The sequence below is a fragment of the Lacerta agilis genome, chromosome 10 (assembly GCF_009819535.1).
Source record: "Lacerta agilis isolate rLacAgi1 chromosome 10, rLacAgi1.pri, whole genome shotgun sequence".
Lineage (NCBI taxonomy): Eukaryota > Metazoa > Chordata > Lepidosauria > Squamata > Lacertidae > Lacerta > Lacerta agilis.
The window spans coordinates 69,906,022-69,925,655 of NC_046321.1; the positions used below are offsets into that span (position 1 = coordinate 69,906,022).

Here is a 19,634-nt window from a genome sequence, read left to right on the forward strand (position 1 = left end):
GCACGAGGGCGAGGAGGCGGCTTGCCGGGTCGGCGCCCAGCAGCGCCGCACGGAGCGCCCCGAGCCGCGGCGGCAGGAGGGGGAGGAGGCGGCTTGCCGGGTCGGCGCCCAGCAGCGCCGCACGGAGCGCCCCGAGACGCGGCGGCAGGAGGGGGAGGAGGCGGCTTGCCGGGTCGGCGCCCAGCAGCGCCGCACGGAGCGCCCCGAGACGCGGCGGCAGGAGGGGGAGGAGGCGGCTTGCCGGGTCGGCGCCCAGCAGCGCCGCACGGAGCGCCCCGAGACGCGCCGGCAGGAGGGGGAGGAGGCGGCTTGCCGGGTCGGCGCCCAGCAGCGCCGCACGGAGCGCCCCGAGCCGCGGCGGCAGGAGGGGGAGGAGGCGGCTTGCCGGGTCGGCGCCCAGCAGCGCTGCACTGAGCGCCCCGAGCCTCCGGAAGCCAGCAGGAGGAGGAGGCGGCTCGTGCTGCGTCCCGCTGGCACGTGGCTCCAGGCGGCTTATTTTCGGGGTATGTCTTATATTTTTGGATTGCTTCAAAATCCTGCCATGGCTTATATTATAGGCACGTCTTATATTATGAGAAACACGGTACATGGAAAAATACGGTACTGTAACTGTTTTTCAGGCAGTAAATGACAGTGTAGGAATAAGCAGGATAACACCCCTCTTTCCCCTTGCCTTGTGCTCCCTCCTCAGCTGCTGCCCTCCAGGCACTGACTAGCTCCGCCCACAGCTAGTCACCTGACTCCACAGAAGCCCTGCCCCTTCAGGGAGTGCACACAGCCAGAAACAAACACACACACAAGCCTGGATAGTCCCACAATTCCAAGAGGCAGAAGCCCTAGAAAACAAGCAGAAGCCCTTGTGCTCCCTCCTTTATTATTACTGTATTAAATAGGGCATCCCTACAGTATTTTCATTGGAGAAATGTTGGAGGGTATGACTTTTGAGTTCCTGGTATGCACGTGTACAGGAAATAGCACTTTCTGAACACTTGACCCAACGCAGAAGAGTTATTAATGGATAAGCAAAAAGAGGGGGGGATTAGGCATGTGGTCTTTGTTTAGTGATCACAGCAATAAGCACAGTTATTGCTGCTCCCTATAACACATGCATCTCTATGGAGGGGACTAATTAATCAGTGAACCTATTACGTATGTACCTTACTGATACTTTTTTGAAACTGACAATCCAATAATATGCACTCATGTGTTGTTTTGTTTCTAAGTTATTTTATGGTGCTCCAGTGAAAAACCAATAAAATACATATTAAAAGAAAAGTTTTTACTCCTGGAGCCAACTGTCCCAAGGTGTAGTGGAGGCCATGGTCTCTGATGGCTTTAAACAGGGATTTGAAACAAACAAATTGATGGCCAAGAGCTCTTAGAGAGTCCACATGTTCAATTCATATTAATATACTGGCCTGGGAGCCATGTATCTGTGCTTGCATAAAGCAGGGAGAATAAACTGTGTGATAAACTATTGCCAGAGTTGGATCGTTATCTATGGAAGACATGGTAAGTACTTGTTCTGCCCCCTGAGGTTCATGGACACTCTTGAACAAGCTCAGCTCAGCACAGGTGAAAATGACTCAGAGAAAGCAACTGAAGACTGCAGCGCAGAAGGAGACATTCACATATCAATTCTCTGTTTGTGTTACCCCATTCATTTCAACCAGGAGGCCTGCATTTTATTAGGCAAATTGGGCCGTTTTCAAAGCTTTCAAAGTGAGAGCTGGTACTTTTAAATTGACCTTGCCTTTAAACTTTCTTTCTCTCTCCCAGCCTGATTGCCAATTGTTTTCCTTCTGTTATATGTGACACTGAACTGCTAAACTGAACTGCTGCTCTGCATATTGACAAAGTGGTATGGTTACAGCTATTGTACAGCACATCCAGGTTTTTCTGTTTTACAGATTCTATGTACAGGTCTGCTGTGGATAGTCATGAACCTGGTCTGCAGCCAAAGTGCAAATTGTATTTGGATGTCAAAACCCTAACCTATCATAGAACAATATATTGGGAGGGGTCCTAAGGGACACCTAGTCCAACCCCCTACAATGCTTTGAGATCGCATAATCTTTGTAATTATTCTCTTACTTACCTACACTTATGATGGGCTACATATATGATATGTGCTAAATAAATAAAATGGTTAAGATCAGGCAAGGACCCATCTAGTCCAGCACTCTGTTCTCACAGTGGCCAACTAGATGCCCATGGGAAGCCAACAAGCAGAACCTGAGGCAGCAGATCTCTCCCCTCTTGCAATTCCCAACCACTGGCATTGCTTGAGAGCAGTGGCTCGCACACTATTTTCCCACTGGAAAAATTATGATGGTCTTGGCAGACCTCCTATTGATCTTTTTGCCTGTTGCAGCAATTGTAATGCACTGTGCTAAATGCTATACAATTTTTAATGGTGTTTTTATTGCTGCTCTTGTTTCTTATATTGCATTTTTTTGTATTACAATTTGCATTCCATAGAATGCAAACTGCAGTACAATAGGATACAACATAAGAACTAAAAGAAGCAATAAAAAACAAGCAAAATCCAATATGAATACTTAATGAGGACATGCTGCAAAGCATCTGAATGAAACTCACAGACCAATGGTGGTCCATGAACCACAGTCTGGGATGCCCTGCTCAAGGGCACTCTTTGCCAACATCAAGCTGTCCATGTAGTTTAGACTGCTACCCTCATCAGCTGATACAGCCAAGCTGGCTGGGGCTGCTGGGAGTTGGAATCCAAAACATCTCTAGAAGGTGCCAGGTTGGTGAAGCCTGCTCCAGAACGTAAGAGGAGAAAACTTTTACTAAACAGGAGGAAGAACTTATTGTAGACGTGAGCTGTTTGAGGATGGAACCAACTGCCTTGGCAGATGGTGGTCTCTCCTTCATTAAGAGGTCTTTCTGCACAGGCTTTGCTTTTGCTTTATTATGTATTTTGTGCTTTCATTTTGTATTTTTATGTTGTGAACCACCCTATGATCTGCGGGTGATAAATAGTAGTAATACTACTATTAGTACTAATCTCTGAGGTCCCCTTCCAACTACTATGATTCTATGGATGCAAAATTTTCTTCCAACTGCCAGTATTCTGGTTAATGACTTCAGAAGTGTGTTGGGGTAGGGTGTTGTTTTGGGGTGTTGCTGTTGGTTTTTGTATCTTGTGATTTATGTAGAAATAATTCGGTTAAGTTTTGTGTTTTTCGATATTTTGTTTATTTTGTCAGGGACCAGGCTGAGGAGAGCTACTCTGATGAAGAATGGTGGGGGCCTCCCCCTCCCCCTGTTCCTGACCAGGATCCTGAAGCTGCCCAGGAGCAGTAGAGCAGTATAGATTTGGAGCAGTGGTTTGCAGAGGAATATAGTTCGGAAGACAACAGCTGGGTAGAACTGAGTGGGGAATAGCTAGGAGAAGAAGAACACGGAGAAAGAATTAACAGACTCCCTTTCGCTAGAAAGTGTCCCAGTGCTCAGTCCAAGGTTAAGGAGAGCAGATAAGGTAGCTACACAGAAGTTCAAATGGTTACAAGATCAGGTTGCCAGACGAGGAAGTGACAGGGGTGCCTCGGGGGGAAATAGGAGGAAACCTTAATTAGGAGCACCTTTCCTCCAAGATGGAGTCTTTGTTCTTTCACTGTAAACATTAAAAATTTCTTTAACTGGTAAGTGATTATATTCGTTTTGTTCTGCTTATCCGCAGCCAAAGGGAGGGAGGAAGCTGTTTCACCAGAGCCTGACATATTGTTTCAGATACTTTTGTTATGTTGTAGTCATAGTTATGTATTTTTTCATGTTGTAAGCTGCCTTCAACATGGTTTGAACTGTGTAAAGGAAGCATACAAATAAAATTATGTATGTATATAAAACAGCAAGAATGATTTACAAGTACTTGCCATTTTTTTTAAAAAAACTATTTTACCATATTGGCCCGAATATAAGCTGCACGTAATATAAGCCTCACCTTTAAAATGGGGGGGGGGGAGAAAAGACAAAATAAGCCGCTCCCTGGAGGAAGGGAAGGAGGTCTAAGGGTTTGAAAGAACTCTGTATTTTAATTTTTGAAATGGTTTTGTTTTATATGTATAATTTTTTTCAAATATATATGAAAATTAAGGAACCAGGGGAGGGAGGGCTGGGATTTGATATTGTTATTATTTACAGTTTTCTTTGTTCGTTGTTGTTTGTTTGTTTTTACTTTTGTTATTTTTGTTGAGTGAGAGAGAGAGAGTACTTGGATTTTGTATGCTCAGGCTAATACAAACTAAAGGGTGGAAATGCCCTCTCTTTTGCTGTGTGATCACCAAGCAACAACAAAGTTCAGCTCATTGCAGGGCTAAAGACATCCATTTGGCCTGGATTACTTCCACACTGGAACTGAGTCCGTCCATCCACTCATCTCCAGTAAGGACTAGACTAGATTTGTCCACACACAGAGCACAAAATGGAATGTTGAGAATAATGACACAAATAAACAACACCCAAAACCGTATGAAATAGCACAAGACATTAAAGTTACTCAACATATAAAAAACTTCACATATTACCCTTACTCAAATCTAATATAGATGATCTGCTTGGTGGAAAGGAGGAGGTAGGCCTCTTCCTCCACAATGTGAAGGGTTCTGCTAGGCCAGTCAGTATCTGAACATGGCTCTATCATACCAGGATCAGAGGTCTTTTAGGTCAACATGGTTCCTTTTGCCATTTAAGCTCAGTAGCCTCAGAGTTGCCGAGGTAGATGTGGTCAACATGGAGGGGGCACCACAACAGGGTGCTGGTTGCCCCCATAGGATTCCCCCTATTCAAATAGCCAGGTTAGTTTTGGCAACAGCATCTTTGTTGCCCCCACCACTGCCAACTTATTTATATATTTACAGTCCTTCTAGTAGGATCTAATTCCCCTTTTTGTGGCAGACCTGGCAAAATGCAAATGCTGTTGTCTATTTCAATAATGTTGGTTAGATTAGTAAACTGTAATAATAATAAAAGGAATCCAGCCTCTTGAAATGTATGAAAGAGAGCACTTTTGTACACTTTCATTAGCATCATAGGCATATGCCTGTTATGCTGATTGTCACCTGCAGAGGAGGAGGAACGAGCAGCCTGAAAGCAGTCCTTTCGGGCTGCTCCTTCCTCCTCATCCTCCGCCGCCGCCGCCACCAGCCTCTGCCTCTGCATTCCCCACCCTCGGCTTATACTCAAGTCAATAAGTTTTCCCAGTTTTCTGTGGTAAAATTAGGTGCCTCGGCTTGTATTCGGATCGGCTTATACTCGAGTATATACGGTGCCTGCTGGTGCTTACTGGTTTGTACTGGTTTGCTTTCCTCTTGCTTTCTATTACTTGCTGGTGCTTACTGGTTTATACTGGTGCTTACTGGTTTGTACTGGTTTACTTTCCTCTTGCTTTCTATTACCTGGTGGGGCTTACTGGTCTGTACTGGTTTGTACTGGTTCGCTTTCCTCTTGCTTCCTATTACTTGCTGGTGCATACTGGTTTCTCCTGGTGCTTACTGGTCTGTACTGGTATGTACTGGTGCTTACTGGTTTGTACTGGTTTGCTTTCCTCTTGCTTTCTATTACCTACTGGTGCTTACTGGTCTGTACTGGTTTGTACTGGTGCTTACTGGTTTGTACTGGTTCACTTTCCTCTTGCTTCCTATTACTTGCTGGTACGTACTGGTTTGTACTGGTGCTTACTGGTCTGTACTAGTTTGTACTGGTGCTTACTGGTTTGTACTGGTTTGCTTTCCTTTTGCTTCCTATTACCTGCTGGTGCTTACTGGTCTGTACTGGTTTGTACTGGTGCTTACTGGTTTGTACTGGTTCGCTTTCCTCTTGCTTCCTATTACTTGCTGGTACGTACTGGTTTCTACTGGTGCTTACTGGTCTGTACTGGTTTGTACTGGTGCTTACTGGATTGTACTGGTTCGCTTTCCTCTTGCTTCTTATTACTTGCTGGTGCATACTGGTTTCTACTGGTGCTTACTGGTCTGTACTGGTGCTTACTGGTTTGTACTGGTTCGCTTTCCACTTCCTTCCTATTACTTGCTGGTGCGTACTGGTTTCTACTGGTGCTTACTGGTCTGTACTGGTGCTTACTGGTTTGTACTGGTTCGCTTTCCACTTCCTTCCTATTACTTGCTGGTACGTACTGGTTTCTACTGGTGCTTACTGGTCTGTACTGGTTTGTACTGGTGCTTACTGGTCTGTACTGGTTTGTACTGGTGCTTACTGGTTTGTAAGCAATGCTTTTCCCCCTTTGCAAAAGCTGCACAAATCTGAGCTGATCCTCAAAAATCTGAGTTTATCCTCAAAAAAGCAGGGCTTTTCCCTTTGCAAAAAAGCAATCCTTTTCCCCCTTTGCAAAAGCTGCACAAATCTGAACTGATCCTCAAAAAGCAGGGCTTTTCCCTTTGCAAAAAAGCTGCAAAACTTTGAGCTGATTCTCAAAAAAAACCATGGGTTTTAGAGGAGGAAAACCAGAAAAATATTTTTTTTCTTGTTTCCTCCTCTAAAAACGAGGTATGCCCTATGGTCCGGAACGTCCTATGGAGCGAAAAATATGGCACAAACCTACCTGGGAGTACCTCCTACTGAAGTCAATAGGACTCACTTCTGAGTCAACATGTAAAGGACTGTTTTGTAAGTTGCCTTACTGTGAACTGCAGCCAAAATCTGCCCTCTGAGCTAACATGTACCAGAATCGTCTCTTGTCAATTATTTGTCTGCCTCTCTTTTCTGTATTAACTCCATTCTTCACTGGGCACTGATTTAATCCAGGAACTGGCAAGGCCAAGGTTGGCCAATGCCAGGCTCTGAAATTTTATTTTTGGCATTTGGCTGAAACACTAACAGCACTGACATTTCCAGAGGAAATATACAGTCATACCTCTGGTTGCGCTTGCTTCAGGTTGCGCTTTTTCAGGATGCGAACACGCCAAACCCGGAAGTACCAGAACAGGTTACTACTGGGTTCGGTGCTTCACACATGTGCAGATATGACGCTTCAGGTTGCAGGCTTTTGATGTTGCGAACGGGGCTCCGGAACAGATCCCGGTTCGCAACCAGAGGTACCACTGTAGTTAGGTATTGTTTTCCTAGAATACTTTTCATGTGAGAGACAGCTTTGACCAAAAATAAGTTTAGCACTACTAAGTGTGTGTGTAAAAAGCCTGAAGAATGGAAGATATTTTTATTTTCTTATTCATAAAGTGTTTTAAAGTCACCAGTACAGTAAAGATGAAATGAATACAGCAAAACATTTAACACTTAACATTTAAAATAAACATACAAGTATCAAAACTACAGACTACAAAGAACAAAAAAGTCCAGCATGTAAATACATGAAAAGTAGCAACACAAACCTTTGAGTACACTCAGAAAAAGCACTGCGCTTGTCCAGCTCAGCACCGATGGAGAAGTTGCTGATTATGACAGAACCCAGGTAGACAAAATTGTCTCGCCTCAAGCCTGTGAACACCAATGCTGAGTGATTGCAAACATTTCTTGAAGCAGCTCAGGAGCCTTTTGGCTGGTATGAAAGCATTGGCCTTACCTGGACAGGGATAGTTTTGCCCCCGTTAGCCATGAGTTGGTATTCCCCCAATTGGACTACTGCAATGCACTATGTGAGGCTGCCTTTGAAAATAGCCTGAAAACTTCAGTTAGTTTAAAATATGGCTGCAAGACTGCGAACTGGGATACAAGCATATCACACCATTTTCACTGGCTCTCAGTCCATTTCTGGTCGTGAATCAAGGTGCTGGTTTTGACCTTTAAGATCTTGGAAGCAGGATACTTGAAGGACTGCCTCTGCTCTGTGTGGCAGGTGGCTTATAGGTGAGAAGCCTTTGCAGTAGTGCTTCTCCAGCTGTGGAATGCCCTTTGCATTGAGGCTCACCTGGAACCTTCTTTGGTACAATTTCAGCGTCAGGTAAAAAGCTTTTTTAATTTTCCTTTTAATCTGTTTTAGCTTTATGTTTGTATGTTGCTCTTCCCCTCCACAATGTGAATGTTACACTGTATTTAGATTTTATTGTTACCTTGTGAGCCACCCTGAGATTTTTGTAATAGTTTGGTATAAATAAATGAATGTTCGCACAGCACAGTCAACCTCCTGGGATGGAGGGAGTCTTTGCAGCCTAAATTTGGGACACTAGGATTTCTTCTTCCACATTGTGTTTTTCTTTATTTGCAATATATATCTGTCATAAACAGTGATTCATATACAGCAGGTTTTTACCCACCCCCAGCACCAAATGTCTATTTAATTACATTTAACTTTTAAGTCATTTCAGTTTCTAAACGAAAGTATCCTTCCACAAATCACCACGTGCTGTTGGCAACCTACAGTATAACGACGTTCTATCAAAGTTATGTATGGAATGAAACTATGCCAGGTTGATTGAAAAGCCATGATTTTATTGTCCAACTCTCTTGTACATGGGTTGTCATGATTTCCTGTAACAGTTTTCTATTCATGCAGCGTTTGAAAGTCACCTATTTAGGTGCACACATTTACTTCATCCCTCTCAACCAAAACACTCTCTCTTTGCCACTACCAAGTGCTAGTGTACCAGCCTCAAAGCATGTTTGTTCTTTGAGAAATGACCAAAACAAAAACCCACAAAAACAAACAGAGAGAAAAGGAGAATTTCTCTAAGGACCCTAACTTCAAGCATTGTGAATGGCAAACATGACCATCTTTATGAAACAGACAATTTAACATTAGGCGTAGAAAAAAAATCATACAGGGAAATTAAATGGAAATGTCCATCTGCCTCTGCAAATTCTGTTTATAGTAACTCCGGAGTGCAATTACCAGCAAACTGAAAGACACTGACCTCTAGCCTTGCCTCTAGCTCTTTCATGTGCTGTTTTCTGCTTGTGTGTTCTGACTGCAGCTTTTCAATGGCTCGACTGCTGTTAGGCTCCTTGGAGATGAGCTGTTGGATAAAGAGGAAAATGATTCCTAAGAGTGAAGGAAAGGAGTCCAACAAAGGGAGGATGTAAAGCCATTATTAGCTATATTATACATAATCTCTAGTGTTCTGCCAAATCATGTCTAGCCACCATGTATAATGCTATAGCAAAACAACAGCCTCTTTCAACCAATCACGCAGCAAAGCGTTACCCATTACCTGCCGTTTTTCCTAATTATTGATGGGAACCCCTCAATATAATTTTAAGGGGGGAGAATCAGTAAAGAACAAAAAACTAACAAATTATTTCCAAGACAGGTTTTGATGTTGAGAATGAAGTACTTCAAAATTGGAATAGTGTTATTAGTGGGGTGGGAGAGGTGAAAGACATTTTACACCTGGCAACCAATGTGGCACTTTGGTTTCAGACAGTCCATGGGTAGGCAAGTCTAAAAAGCCCAGAAACACATTTCCATGGCCCTCTAGCAGCTCTGGTGGCTCATTTACCAGAAGTAATGTAGTTAGCGTTAACTCTGGAAGTGTATACTCAATTCTGACCAAACTAAGCATCCTAGAGTAAAATATACGTCAATATGACCCCAGCGGCAAAGGAAGCCTCTTTGCCTCCCAGGGCGGCGGCATGGAGGCACCCCCCTGGGGGCGGGGTGTCACAGTGCATGTGTTGTGACGTCACAACGCGTTGGATGCACTGCGCATGCCCGGAATTTCCGGGCATGCGTAGTGGATCTGGCCAGCACTACTGCGACAAGGCGAGTGAGTGGCGGGTTGGGCAGCCCCACGAGCCGCCGCTTGCTCGCCGCGGGAGCAGCAGCACCAGCCGGATGCATCCAGGTTGCCGCTGCTGCTCTCGCAGCAAGCCAGTGAGCGAGCGGTGGCTCATGGGGCTGCCCCATCCGGACGGGGTGCTGGGCGGCAGGGGAGGGGCCGGGGAGTGTCACCCCCCTCCCCTGGAACCTGGGGCGGAGTGCCCCCTACGCCCTGCCCTTCCTACGCCACTGTATGACCCCACCCTTGTAACGGACCAACCCTGTGCCTGGGTGTGAGCAGGTGCCCAGCACTCGAAGAGTTAACACCCACTCTAGATGACTGGCAGCACAATCGCAGAGGCGGGTCTTTTCCACCTTTTAAAAGGGGAGAATGGCAGTTGGGGCGGTTGTTGTGGGTTGTGGGTCAGGGAGTGAGGGTGAGAGGGAGAGCGGGTTGGAGGTTAGGCTTAGGTTAGGAAAGGAAAACATTTAATCCTGTTTAAAATTGTATCCAAGCTTATGTACCTAATTGAAGAACATTGTAACCGCATTCTACCTTAACTTCCAGGATATATATAAGTTACCTCAATAAACATATTTTTGTTGTTCAACGTTCGTGATCTCTGGCAGTGCGTCAGTACCTCTAGAGGTGTGGTTGAGGGGAAAAGCACTAGAGGTTTCCTGAGAGAAAGGGGACGGGTGGCTTATTTTCCTAACACACAGAGGACTGGGGCAGGGAAGCCAAAGGTGCCACGCAGTTGCCAGAAGGAAAGGGCAAGCTGCAGCTGTTTGGGAACCCCAAGGAGGGAGAATCCCAAGGTGGCAGGAGTTTCACTTTAAGAACGTGGAGAACTGAGGTACCCCGAGGACATCTCTCATAATATCATTTTGGGGATTCATTTTAGTCGTCGGTGAACCCTAGGGAGAGACCCAGTCAGGGGAAACGTTTTACAGTTGTGAGGGCTCTTGGTGGGACACTGAAAGGGCTCGTCACAACCCTCAACATCATAGAATCACAGAACTGGAAGGGATCCAAGGGTCATCTAGTCCACTCCCTGCAAATATGACCATAAAACCTGCACCCCCCTTAATCAATCATATGAGACTCTACTAGGCCACAGACTAATTTTATACTTTTAATATGCAAGATTTCTAAATTTCTAATACTAAAATTTCTCTTTGTTTTCAGGCAAGTGGTGTAAGGAACAAAAGCTGAACATAACATGAGGCTGAAATATCATCATTGTGGAAAGTAGAGATTGCTGGTGTCTGCTTCAGAGAAAAACAGCAAATTACAAATAATGTCAATGGAGAGGAAACATGAATCGGTTGATGCTATGACTGACCCTGTAGTAGCACCATTTTTATGGGACTTGTGTTATGCCAGAGACATTCAAATGAGTGTTTAATTATTTCAAAGTATGAAGGTTACATTACAATCTCGACATTTTTGCTGAATATGGCGAGCTTCCAACAGTTTTAAGAAATTTGGATTGATTGGATGATGGAAGTGGACTTTTGTAAACCCAGTAGCACATGCACCCCTCCCATCACCAGCTGTTGTTGACCAAGTTCACAGTGAAAATAACAAAATTGGCACCAACTCTGCCTTTGCTCCAGGACAGCAAACACTTTTTGTTTGGGGCCCCCAAACAAAAAGTGTTTGCTGTCCTGGAGCAAAGGCAGAGTTGGTGCCAATTTTGTTATTTTCACTGTGAACTTGGTCAACAACAGCTGTTGTTGTTGTTGTTCAGTCGTTCAGTCGTGTCCGACTCTTCGTGACCCCATGGACCAGAGCACGCCAGGCACGCCTATCATTCACTGCCTCCCGCAGTTTGGCCAAACTCATGTTAGTAGCTTCGAGAATACTGTCCAACCATCTCATCCTCTGTCGTCCCCTTCTCCTTGTGCCCTCCATCTTTCCCAACATCAGGGTCTTTTCCAGGGAGTCTTCTCTTCTCATGAGGTGGCCAAAGTACTGGAGCCTCAACTTCAGGATCTGTCCTTCTAGTGAGCACTCAGGGCCGATTTCCTTGAGAATGGATAGGTTTGATCTTCTTGCAGTCCATGGGACTCTCAAGAGTCTCCTCCAGCACCATAATTTAAAAGCATCAATTCTTCGGCGATCAGCCTTCTTGATGGTCCAGCTCTCACTTCCGTACATTACTACTGGGAAAACCATAGCTTTAACTATACGGACCTTTGTTGGCAAGGTGATGTCTTTGCTTTTTAAGATGCTGTCTGGTTTGTCATTGCTTTCCTCCCAAGAAGCAGGCGTCTTCTAATTTCGTGACTGCTGTCACCATCTGCAGTGATCATGGAACCCAAGAAAGTGAAATCTCTCACTGCCTCCATTTCTTCCCCTTCTATTTGCCAGGAGGTGATGGGACCAGTGGCCATGATCTTAGTTTTTTTGATGTTGAGCTTCAGACCATATTTTGCGCTTTCCTCTTTCACCCTCATTAAAAGGTTCTTCAATTCCTCCTCACTTTCTGCCATCAAGGTTGTATCATCAGCATATCTGAGGTTGTTGATATTTTTTCCGGCAATCTTAATTCCGATTTGGGATTCATCCAGCCCAGCCTTTCGCATGATGAATTCTGCATATAAGTTAAATAAGCAGGGAGACAATATACAGCCTTGTCTTACTCCTTTCCCAATTTTGAACCAATCAGTTATTCCATATCCAGTTCTAACTGTAGCTTCTTGTCCCAAATAGAGATTTCTCAGGAGACAGATGAGGTGATCCGGCACTCCCATTTCTTTAAGAACTTTCCATAGTTTGCTGTGGTCGACACAGTCAAATGCTTTTGCGTAGTCAATGAAGCAGAAGTAGATGTTTTTCTGGAACTCTCTAGCTTTCTCCATAATCCAGCGCATGTTTGCAATTTGGTCTCTGGTTCCTCTGCCCCTTCGAAATCCAGCTTGCACTTCTGGGAGTTCTCGGTCCACGTACTGCTTAAGCCTGCCTTGTAGAATTTTAAGCATAACCTTGCTAGAGTGTGAAATGAGTGCAATTGTGCGGTAGTTAGAGCATTCTTTGGCACTGCCCTTCTTTGGGATTGGGATGTAAACTGATCTTCTCCAATCCTCTGGCCACTGCTGAGTTTTCCAAACTTGTTGGCATATTGAGTGTAGCACCTTAACAGCATCATCTTTTAGGATTTTAAATAGTTCAGCTGGAATATCATCACTTCCACTGGCCTTGTTGTTAGCAAGGCTTTCTAAGGCCCATTTGACTTCACTCTCCAGGATGTCTGGCTCAAGGTCAGCAACCACACTACCTGGGGTGCATGAGACCTCTATATCTTTCTGGTATAGTTCCTCTGTGTATTCTTGCCACCTCTTCTTGATGTCTTCTGCTTCTGTTAGGTCCTTTCCACTTTTGTCCTTAATTGTGGTAATCTTTGTACGAAATGTTCCTTTCATATCTCCAATTTTCTTGAACAGATCTCTTGTTTTTCCCATTCTGTTATTTTCCTCTATTTCTTTGCATTGCTCGTTTAGAAAGGCCCTCTTGTCTCTCCTTGCTATTCTTTGGAAATCTGCATTCAATTTCCTGTATCTTTCACTATCTCCCTCGCATTTTGCTTGCCTTCTCTCCCCCGCTATTTTTAAGGCCTCATTGGACAGCCACTTTGCTTTCTTGCATTTCTTTTTCATTGGGATGGTTTTCGTTGCTGCCTCCTGTATAATGTTACGAGCCTCCATCCACAGTTCTTCAGGCACTCTATCCACCAAATCTAAGTCCTTAAACCTGTTTTTCACTTCAACTGTGTATTCATAAGGAATTTGATTTAGATTGTATCTTACTGGCCCAGTGGTTTTTCCTACTTTCTTCAGTTTAAGCTGGAATTTTGCTATAAGAAGCTGATGATCAGAGCCACAGTCAGCTCCAGGTCTTGTTTTTGCTGAGTGTATAGAGCTTCTCCATCTTTGGCTGCAGAGAATATAATCAATCTGATTTCGATGTCGCCCATCTGGTGATGTCCATGTGTAGAGTCGTCTCTTGTGTTGTTGGAAAAGAGTGTTTGTGATGACCAGCTTGTTCTCCTGACAGAACTCTATTAGCCTTTGCCCTGCTTCATTTTGAACTCCAAGGCCAAACTTGCCAGTTGTTCCTTTTATCTCTTGACTCCCTACTTTAGCATTCCAATCCCCTATAATGAGAAGAACATCCTTCTTTGGTGTCATTTCTATAAGGTGTTGTAAGTCTTCATAGAATTGGTCAATTTCAGTTTCTTCAGCACTGGAAGTTGGTGCATAAACTTGGATTACTGTGATGTTAAAAGGACTGCCTTGGATTCGTATCGAGATCAATCTATCATTTTTGAAATTGCATCCCAGTACAGCTTTCGCCACTCTTTTATTGACTATGAGGGCCACTCCATTTCTTTTACGGGATTCCTGCCCGCAGTAGTAGATATGATAGTCATCTGAACTGAATTCGCCCATTCCCGTCCATTTTAGTTCACTGATGCCTAGGATGTCAATGTTTATTCTTGCCATCTCATTTTTGACCACATCCAGCTTACCAAGGTTCATGGTTCTTACATTCCAGGTTCCTATGCAATACTTTTCTTTACAGCATTGGACTTTCCTTTCGCTTCCAGGCATATCCGCAACTGAGTGTCCTTTTGGCTTTGGCCCAGCCGCTTCATCAGCTTTGGATCTACTTGTACTTGTCCTCCGCTCTTCCCCAGTAGCATGTTGGACGCCTTCCGACCTGAGGGGCTCATCTTCCAGCGTCATATCTTTTATATGCCTGTTGTCTTTGTCCATGGAGTTTTCTTGGCAGGGATACTGGAGTGGGTTGCCAGTTCCTCCTCCAGGTGGATCACGTTTGGTCCAAACTCTCCACTATGACCTGTCCATCTTGGGTGGCCCTGCACGGCATAGCTCATAGCTTCCCTGAGTAATTCAAGCCCCTTCGCCACGACAAGGCAGTGATCCATGAAGGGGCAACAACAGCTGGTCATTATCAAATTGTTTCTACCAGTCATGAAGCTGTACATCTTCCTTTGCCTTAAGACTTTCAGAGTTTTTCAAAGGAAAGGTGAGATACAGTTTTAAGAAACAAATGCACAACCGGGTACACCACCTTTGGCTTTGTTGTCTGCTCTTTGCTCATACTGTAAGGGGAGTAGAACTCCATTTCCTGTTCCTCCAGTCCCCAAATTGGAAAAGCTGAGCACCAGATGTCAATCAATCAACACTTTATTACGGTCGTAGACCAGCACAGAGCACCAGATGTGTCCATTCATAAGAAGAAGAAAGAGTCTGATGGCTTTGATTGTACATGCTAAAGTATACATAGAAAGTGGAATGATCCAGGTAAAATCTGACATTTGAGAAGTCAAATCTTTATAGATGCAAACTTATGGAAGAAAAGGCATTGTTAAAAATGTGGCCTTTTCAAGCAACAATGTGATGCAAACAAATCCATGAGCAGGGTTAACCTCACAGAAAACACAAAAATGTAGGGGAAAATACATACTAGCTGGCTGGCTGTATTGGTTTTATTATAAAATTCACCATATATTAAATCTGTTCCCGCAAAAGCTTTCCTCTTAAGTTTGCCTAATAAATCCAAATAGAGCCTTTTATTACAGACACTTGACTGGTTGTGTTTGGCTTAGTTTACAACCTTTTGTTTAGCAAGTTTTTGAGGTAAGGCCTTGGTGAAGCAAAATTAAGGTTTTATTACAAAACTGTAAAAGAAAATGAATAGTGAAATATCCTGCCTAAATTGTGGGAAGATAATTAGCACAGGAATTTAATGCTGTTGAATATTTCATCACTGACACATTATTGCTGGATGGATTTTTTTTTAGCCATAAAATATTGGTTTACTGTACAAAACATATCTGAACTTATTCTTCCAGTGAACATCAGTGGTATTTCATTAAAAAGTAGGTGCACAAGATGAGAAAGCAACATTATCTAGCAAAAAAAAATGAAAGGCACAAATACAGGATGGGTGACACCTGGCTTGAGAGCAGTACATGTGAAAAGGATCTAGGAGTCTTGGTAGACCACAAACTTAGTGTGATGCGGCAGCTTAAAAAGCCAATGCAATTCTGGGCTGCATCAATAGGAGTATAGCATCTAGATCAAGGGAAGTAATAGTACCACTGTATTCCGCTCTGGTCAGACCTCACCTGGAGTACTGTGTCCAGTTCTGGGCACCACAGTTCAAGAAGGATACTGACAAGCTGGAACGTGTCCAGAAGAGGGCAACCAAAATGGTCAAAGGCCTGGAAACAATGCATTATGAGGAACGGCTTAGGGAGCTGGGTATGTTTAGCCTGGAGAAGAGAAGGTTAAGGGGTGATATGATAGCCATGTTCAAATATATAAAAGGATGTCATATAGAGGAGGGTGAAAGGTTGAACGCAGGAAGGGCAGACGTGAGGAAGTCAACCCACAATGCTAAGGAAAGAAACAGATGAAATGAATAATTTTTTGTTTTTTTATTGTCGTTTGTTTGTAATATTTGTATTGTTGTGTATATGTTCTATGTAGTTTGTTGATGTTTTGAAAAAGTTAATAAATATATTTTTTAAAAAATGAAATTATGGTCATCTATCTCCCAGACACACATTGAAAAAGAATCCATATGGGACAAGCTCAGACACAGCCTAGCATAAAAGGCAAAGCTTAACTTCCCTTCTCCTATTCTGCAATGGTTGCATCTGATGACACAAGACTTGCTCTTGCATATTACAGTCTAAAAGGTAAAGGACCCCTGGGCGGTCAAGTCCAGTCAAAGGCGACTATGGGGTTGCGGCACTCATCTTCCTTTCAGGCCGAGGGAGCCGGCGTTTATCCACAGACAAATTTCTGGGTCATGTGCCCAGCATGACTAAACTGCTTCTGGCACAATGGGACACCGTGACGGAAACCAGAGCGCACGGAAACACTGTTTACCTGCCTGCCAAAGCAGGAAGAATATGTAGAGTCAGTTTGGAGGAAGATGCAGATTCCACCATGCAGATGCCGGACCTCTCTCTCTTTTTCTCTCTCTCTCTTGAAGGGAGAGAAAATTCCAACAAAAGAGGAATGGCAGATAAAACTATTTGAGTATTTGGAACTTGCAAAGATGACAGAAATACAGTAATTAAGAATCAAACAAATCAGAAGTTTAAAAAAGAGTGGGAGTGTTATAGAGTGTACTTAAAAAAAACATTGTTCCCAAGTAAAATCTTTAATGTGTTTCGATTAATTTTTGCAAATTACCGGTATATGACAGACAGATAATGTATCTCATAGAATACTGGTGAATTATAAGGTGAAAAAGGATGCAGTTAAAGAAGAAAGAAAGGACTTACTGTGAGGTGGATGGAAGTCACATTCAATGAGAAGAAGGTTATTTATTTGTGATTTAATGTATCGGCGACATATGATGTTGAATCTTTTTATCATGTACTAGCTGGCCCGGCCACACGCTGCTGTGTTTGTTTGTTTGTTTGTTTGTTTGTTTGTTTGTTTGCTTTTTAAAATTCTCCTGACCCCGAGAGTATTCTGGGTTCCTGTTTTCATTCTTCCCTGTCCCTTTAGAGCAGTGTTTTTCAACCTTTTTTGGCAAGGGCACACTTGTTTTATGAAAAAAATCACGAGGCACACCACCATTAGAAAATGTTAAAAAATTTAACTCTGTGCCTATATTGACTAAATATAAAGTAATTCTCTTGAATAGGAATCAAATAAACACAATTTTTCCCACGGCACACCAGGCAACATCTAGTGTGCCGCGGAACAGTGGTTGAAAAACACTGCTTTAGAGCAGGGGTCAGCAACCTTTTTCAGCCGTGGACCGGTCCACTTTCCCTCAGACCATGTGGTGGGCCGGACTATATATTTTTTTTTGGGGGGGGGGGGTGAACTAATTCCTATGCCCCACAAATAACCCAGAGATGCATTCTACATAAAAGAACACATTCTACTCATGTAAAAACACCAGGCAGGCCCCACAAATAACCCAGAGATGCATTTTAAATAAAAGGACACATTCTACTCATGTAAAAACAGCATGGCGGCCATTTTAGGTGAGGGCACTGGGGACCTGAAAGAGCATTCTCCCCCCACCCTAGTCCTAAAATTACGCACCCCAGAGACACAATCCCCTCAGAGTTGGTCTTAGTGTGACCTCTCAGGCATGCCTCCTGCTCCGTCTTTTTCCCCCCCCTCGGCGCATGCAAAGCTGTGGCGGCCATTTTAGGTGAGGGCGCTGGGGACCACCCCCAGCCCCACACACCCCACCAGCATTGCTCTAGCCAGGTCTGATGTCGACGGGTGATCCACCTTTCTATTGGATGCTGTTGGGGTCTTCATTCCTTTTGCTGGTGAGGTATAATAGGCGCGCCACTTTTTTGCCTTTATTCTATATTTTAGGCATGACAGGTGTGGGTTTTTTTTGAATTTTTATGATGCCAGATCCTTCCTTGATGGTCAAGTTACGCTTTGTCCTAATTTGATGCTGTTTGGTGCAGCGGTTACGGAGAACATATGTTTCCGGCGTACACACAATGAGAACATATATATATTGGTGTTTCTCATGATTTTTTCTTTTCTTTCTTTCTCTTTCTTTCTTTCTTTCTTTCTTATTGATTTCTTTTTCCTTTCCTTTCCTTTCCTTTCCTTTCCTTTCCTTTCCTTTCCTTTCCTTTTAACATATATAGCTTATATCTTTGATGTGCGATGTTTGTTTGTTTGCTTGTTTGCATTCAAAAGTGGCATCTCTACATCTGCAGCCTGGGGAGTATAACTTCTTGTACCCCCTCATGAACATGCATATGTCGATTAGGTCTTTGACTAGGTTAGGTAAAGGGACCCTGACCATTAGGTCCAGTCGCGGATGACTCTGGGGTTGCGGCGCTCATCTCGCTTTATTTACTTGCACTTTGACATGCTTTCGAACTGCTAGGTTGGCAGGAGCTGGGACTGAGCAACGGGCGCTCACTCTGTCGCAGGGATTCAAACTGCCGATCTTCTGATCAGCAAGCCCTAGGCTCTGCTGTTTAACCCACAGTGCCACCCACATCCCTCTTTGACTGGGTTATCATGGCTAAAAGCTTCACTCAGTCATTAAACTTAGGCCAGCCAGGATTTATCAGTCTAACCTACCTCACAGGGAACTTAATATGGGATAATTTCACATAGTTCACCATTAGCAGCTCACAGGAAGGACAGGATTCAGGCACGGAGAAAAATAAACAAACACACAAACCAGGGATCATGCACAAATGCACTTACAGTACATGCAAACATGCATTGTTTCAACTGGAAAAACGGGTTAAGGGGTTAATAGAAGAGCTAAACTATGACTGGCGGTTCAAAGGGAATGATGATGTTACCCATACCTGGTTCCAGGCGTAACTGACAAGAACAGCCGCCACATTTTCAGACTCAAGGGTGACTTTCAGTAGCATTCTCTCTATTAAAACTGAATTCCAGATCTTGTACCAAATTCTAAACTCGAGTGTCATGATCTCAGAAGTCAAAGGTGGCAAGGTTTCTTACTATAAGAACAGCAGAAAACAGCCCTCATTTTAATAAGGTGGAAAGGAGAGAAAAAACTAAAAAGAATTTTTCTGTTGATTGCAACTACTGGGCAGATTTTTTTCCAAGGAATATTAGATTAACAACCAAGAGAAGAAGTACGGAAGAGCCGCAGTCAGTTTTTAAATATTAAAATGTTCTAAATGGGAGCTCCAATGTGTATGAAATAGTTCTGTTTTGTTTTGCAGAAAACACTGATGCACTTTATTACCTTTAAAACTCCAGGAGAACAATTTTACCACATGATAACAAGCTTATTAAAATTATTCTTTATGGGAGGGGGCTGTGGTAATTTCCACTGCTATTCCTATTTAAAACATTCATTTCTCTCTGTCTGCAAAATCCACAGTGGCAAAGGAAACCTACCAGCAATGTTATT

General features: G+C 43.6%; 1 protein-coding gene across 1 annotated transcript in view; it reads right to left on the reverse strand.

The window, feature by feature from the left end:
- Positions 1–19,634, reverse strand: part of LMNTD1 (lamin tail domain containing 1) — a 179,890-nt gene that overhangs the window by 118,584 nt on the left and 41,672 nt on the right. Inside the window, exon 2 of the mRNA XM_033163258.1 lies at positions 8,850–8,951. Within this exon, the coding sequence (XP_033019149.1) occupies positions 8,850–8,951 (102 nt within the window). The remainder of the gene's footprint in view (positions 1–8,849; positions 8,952–19,634) is intronic.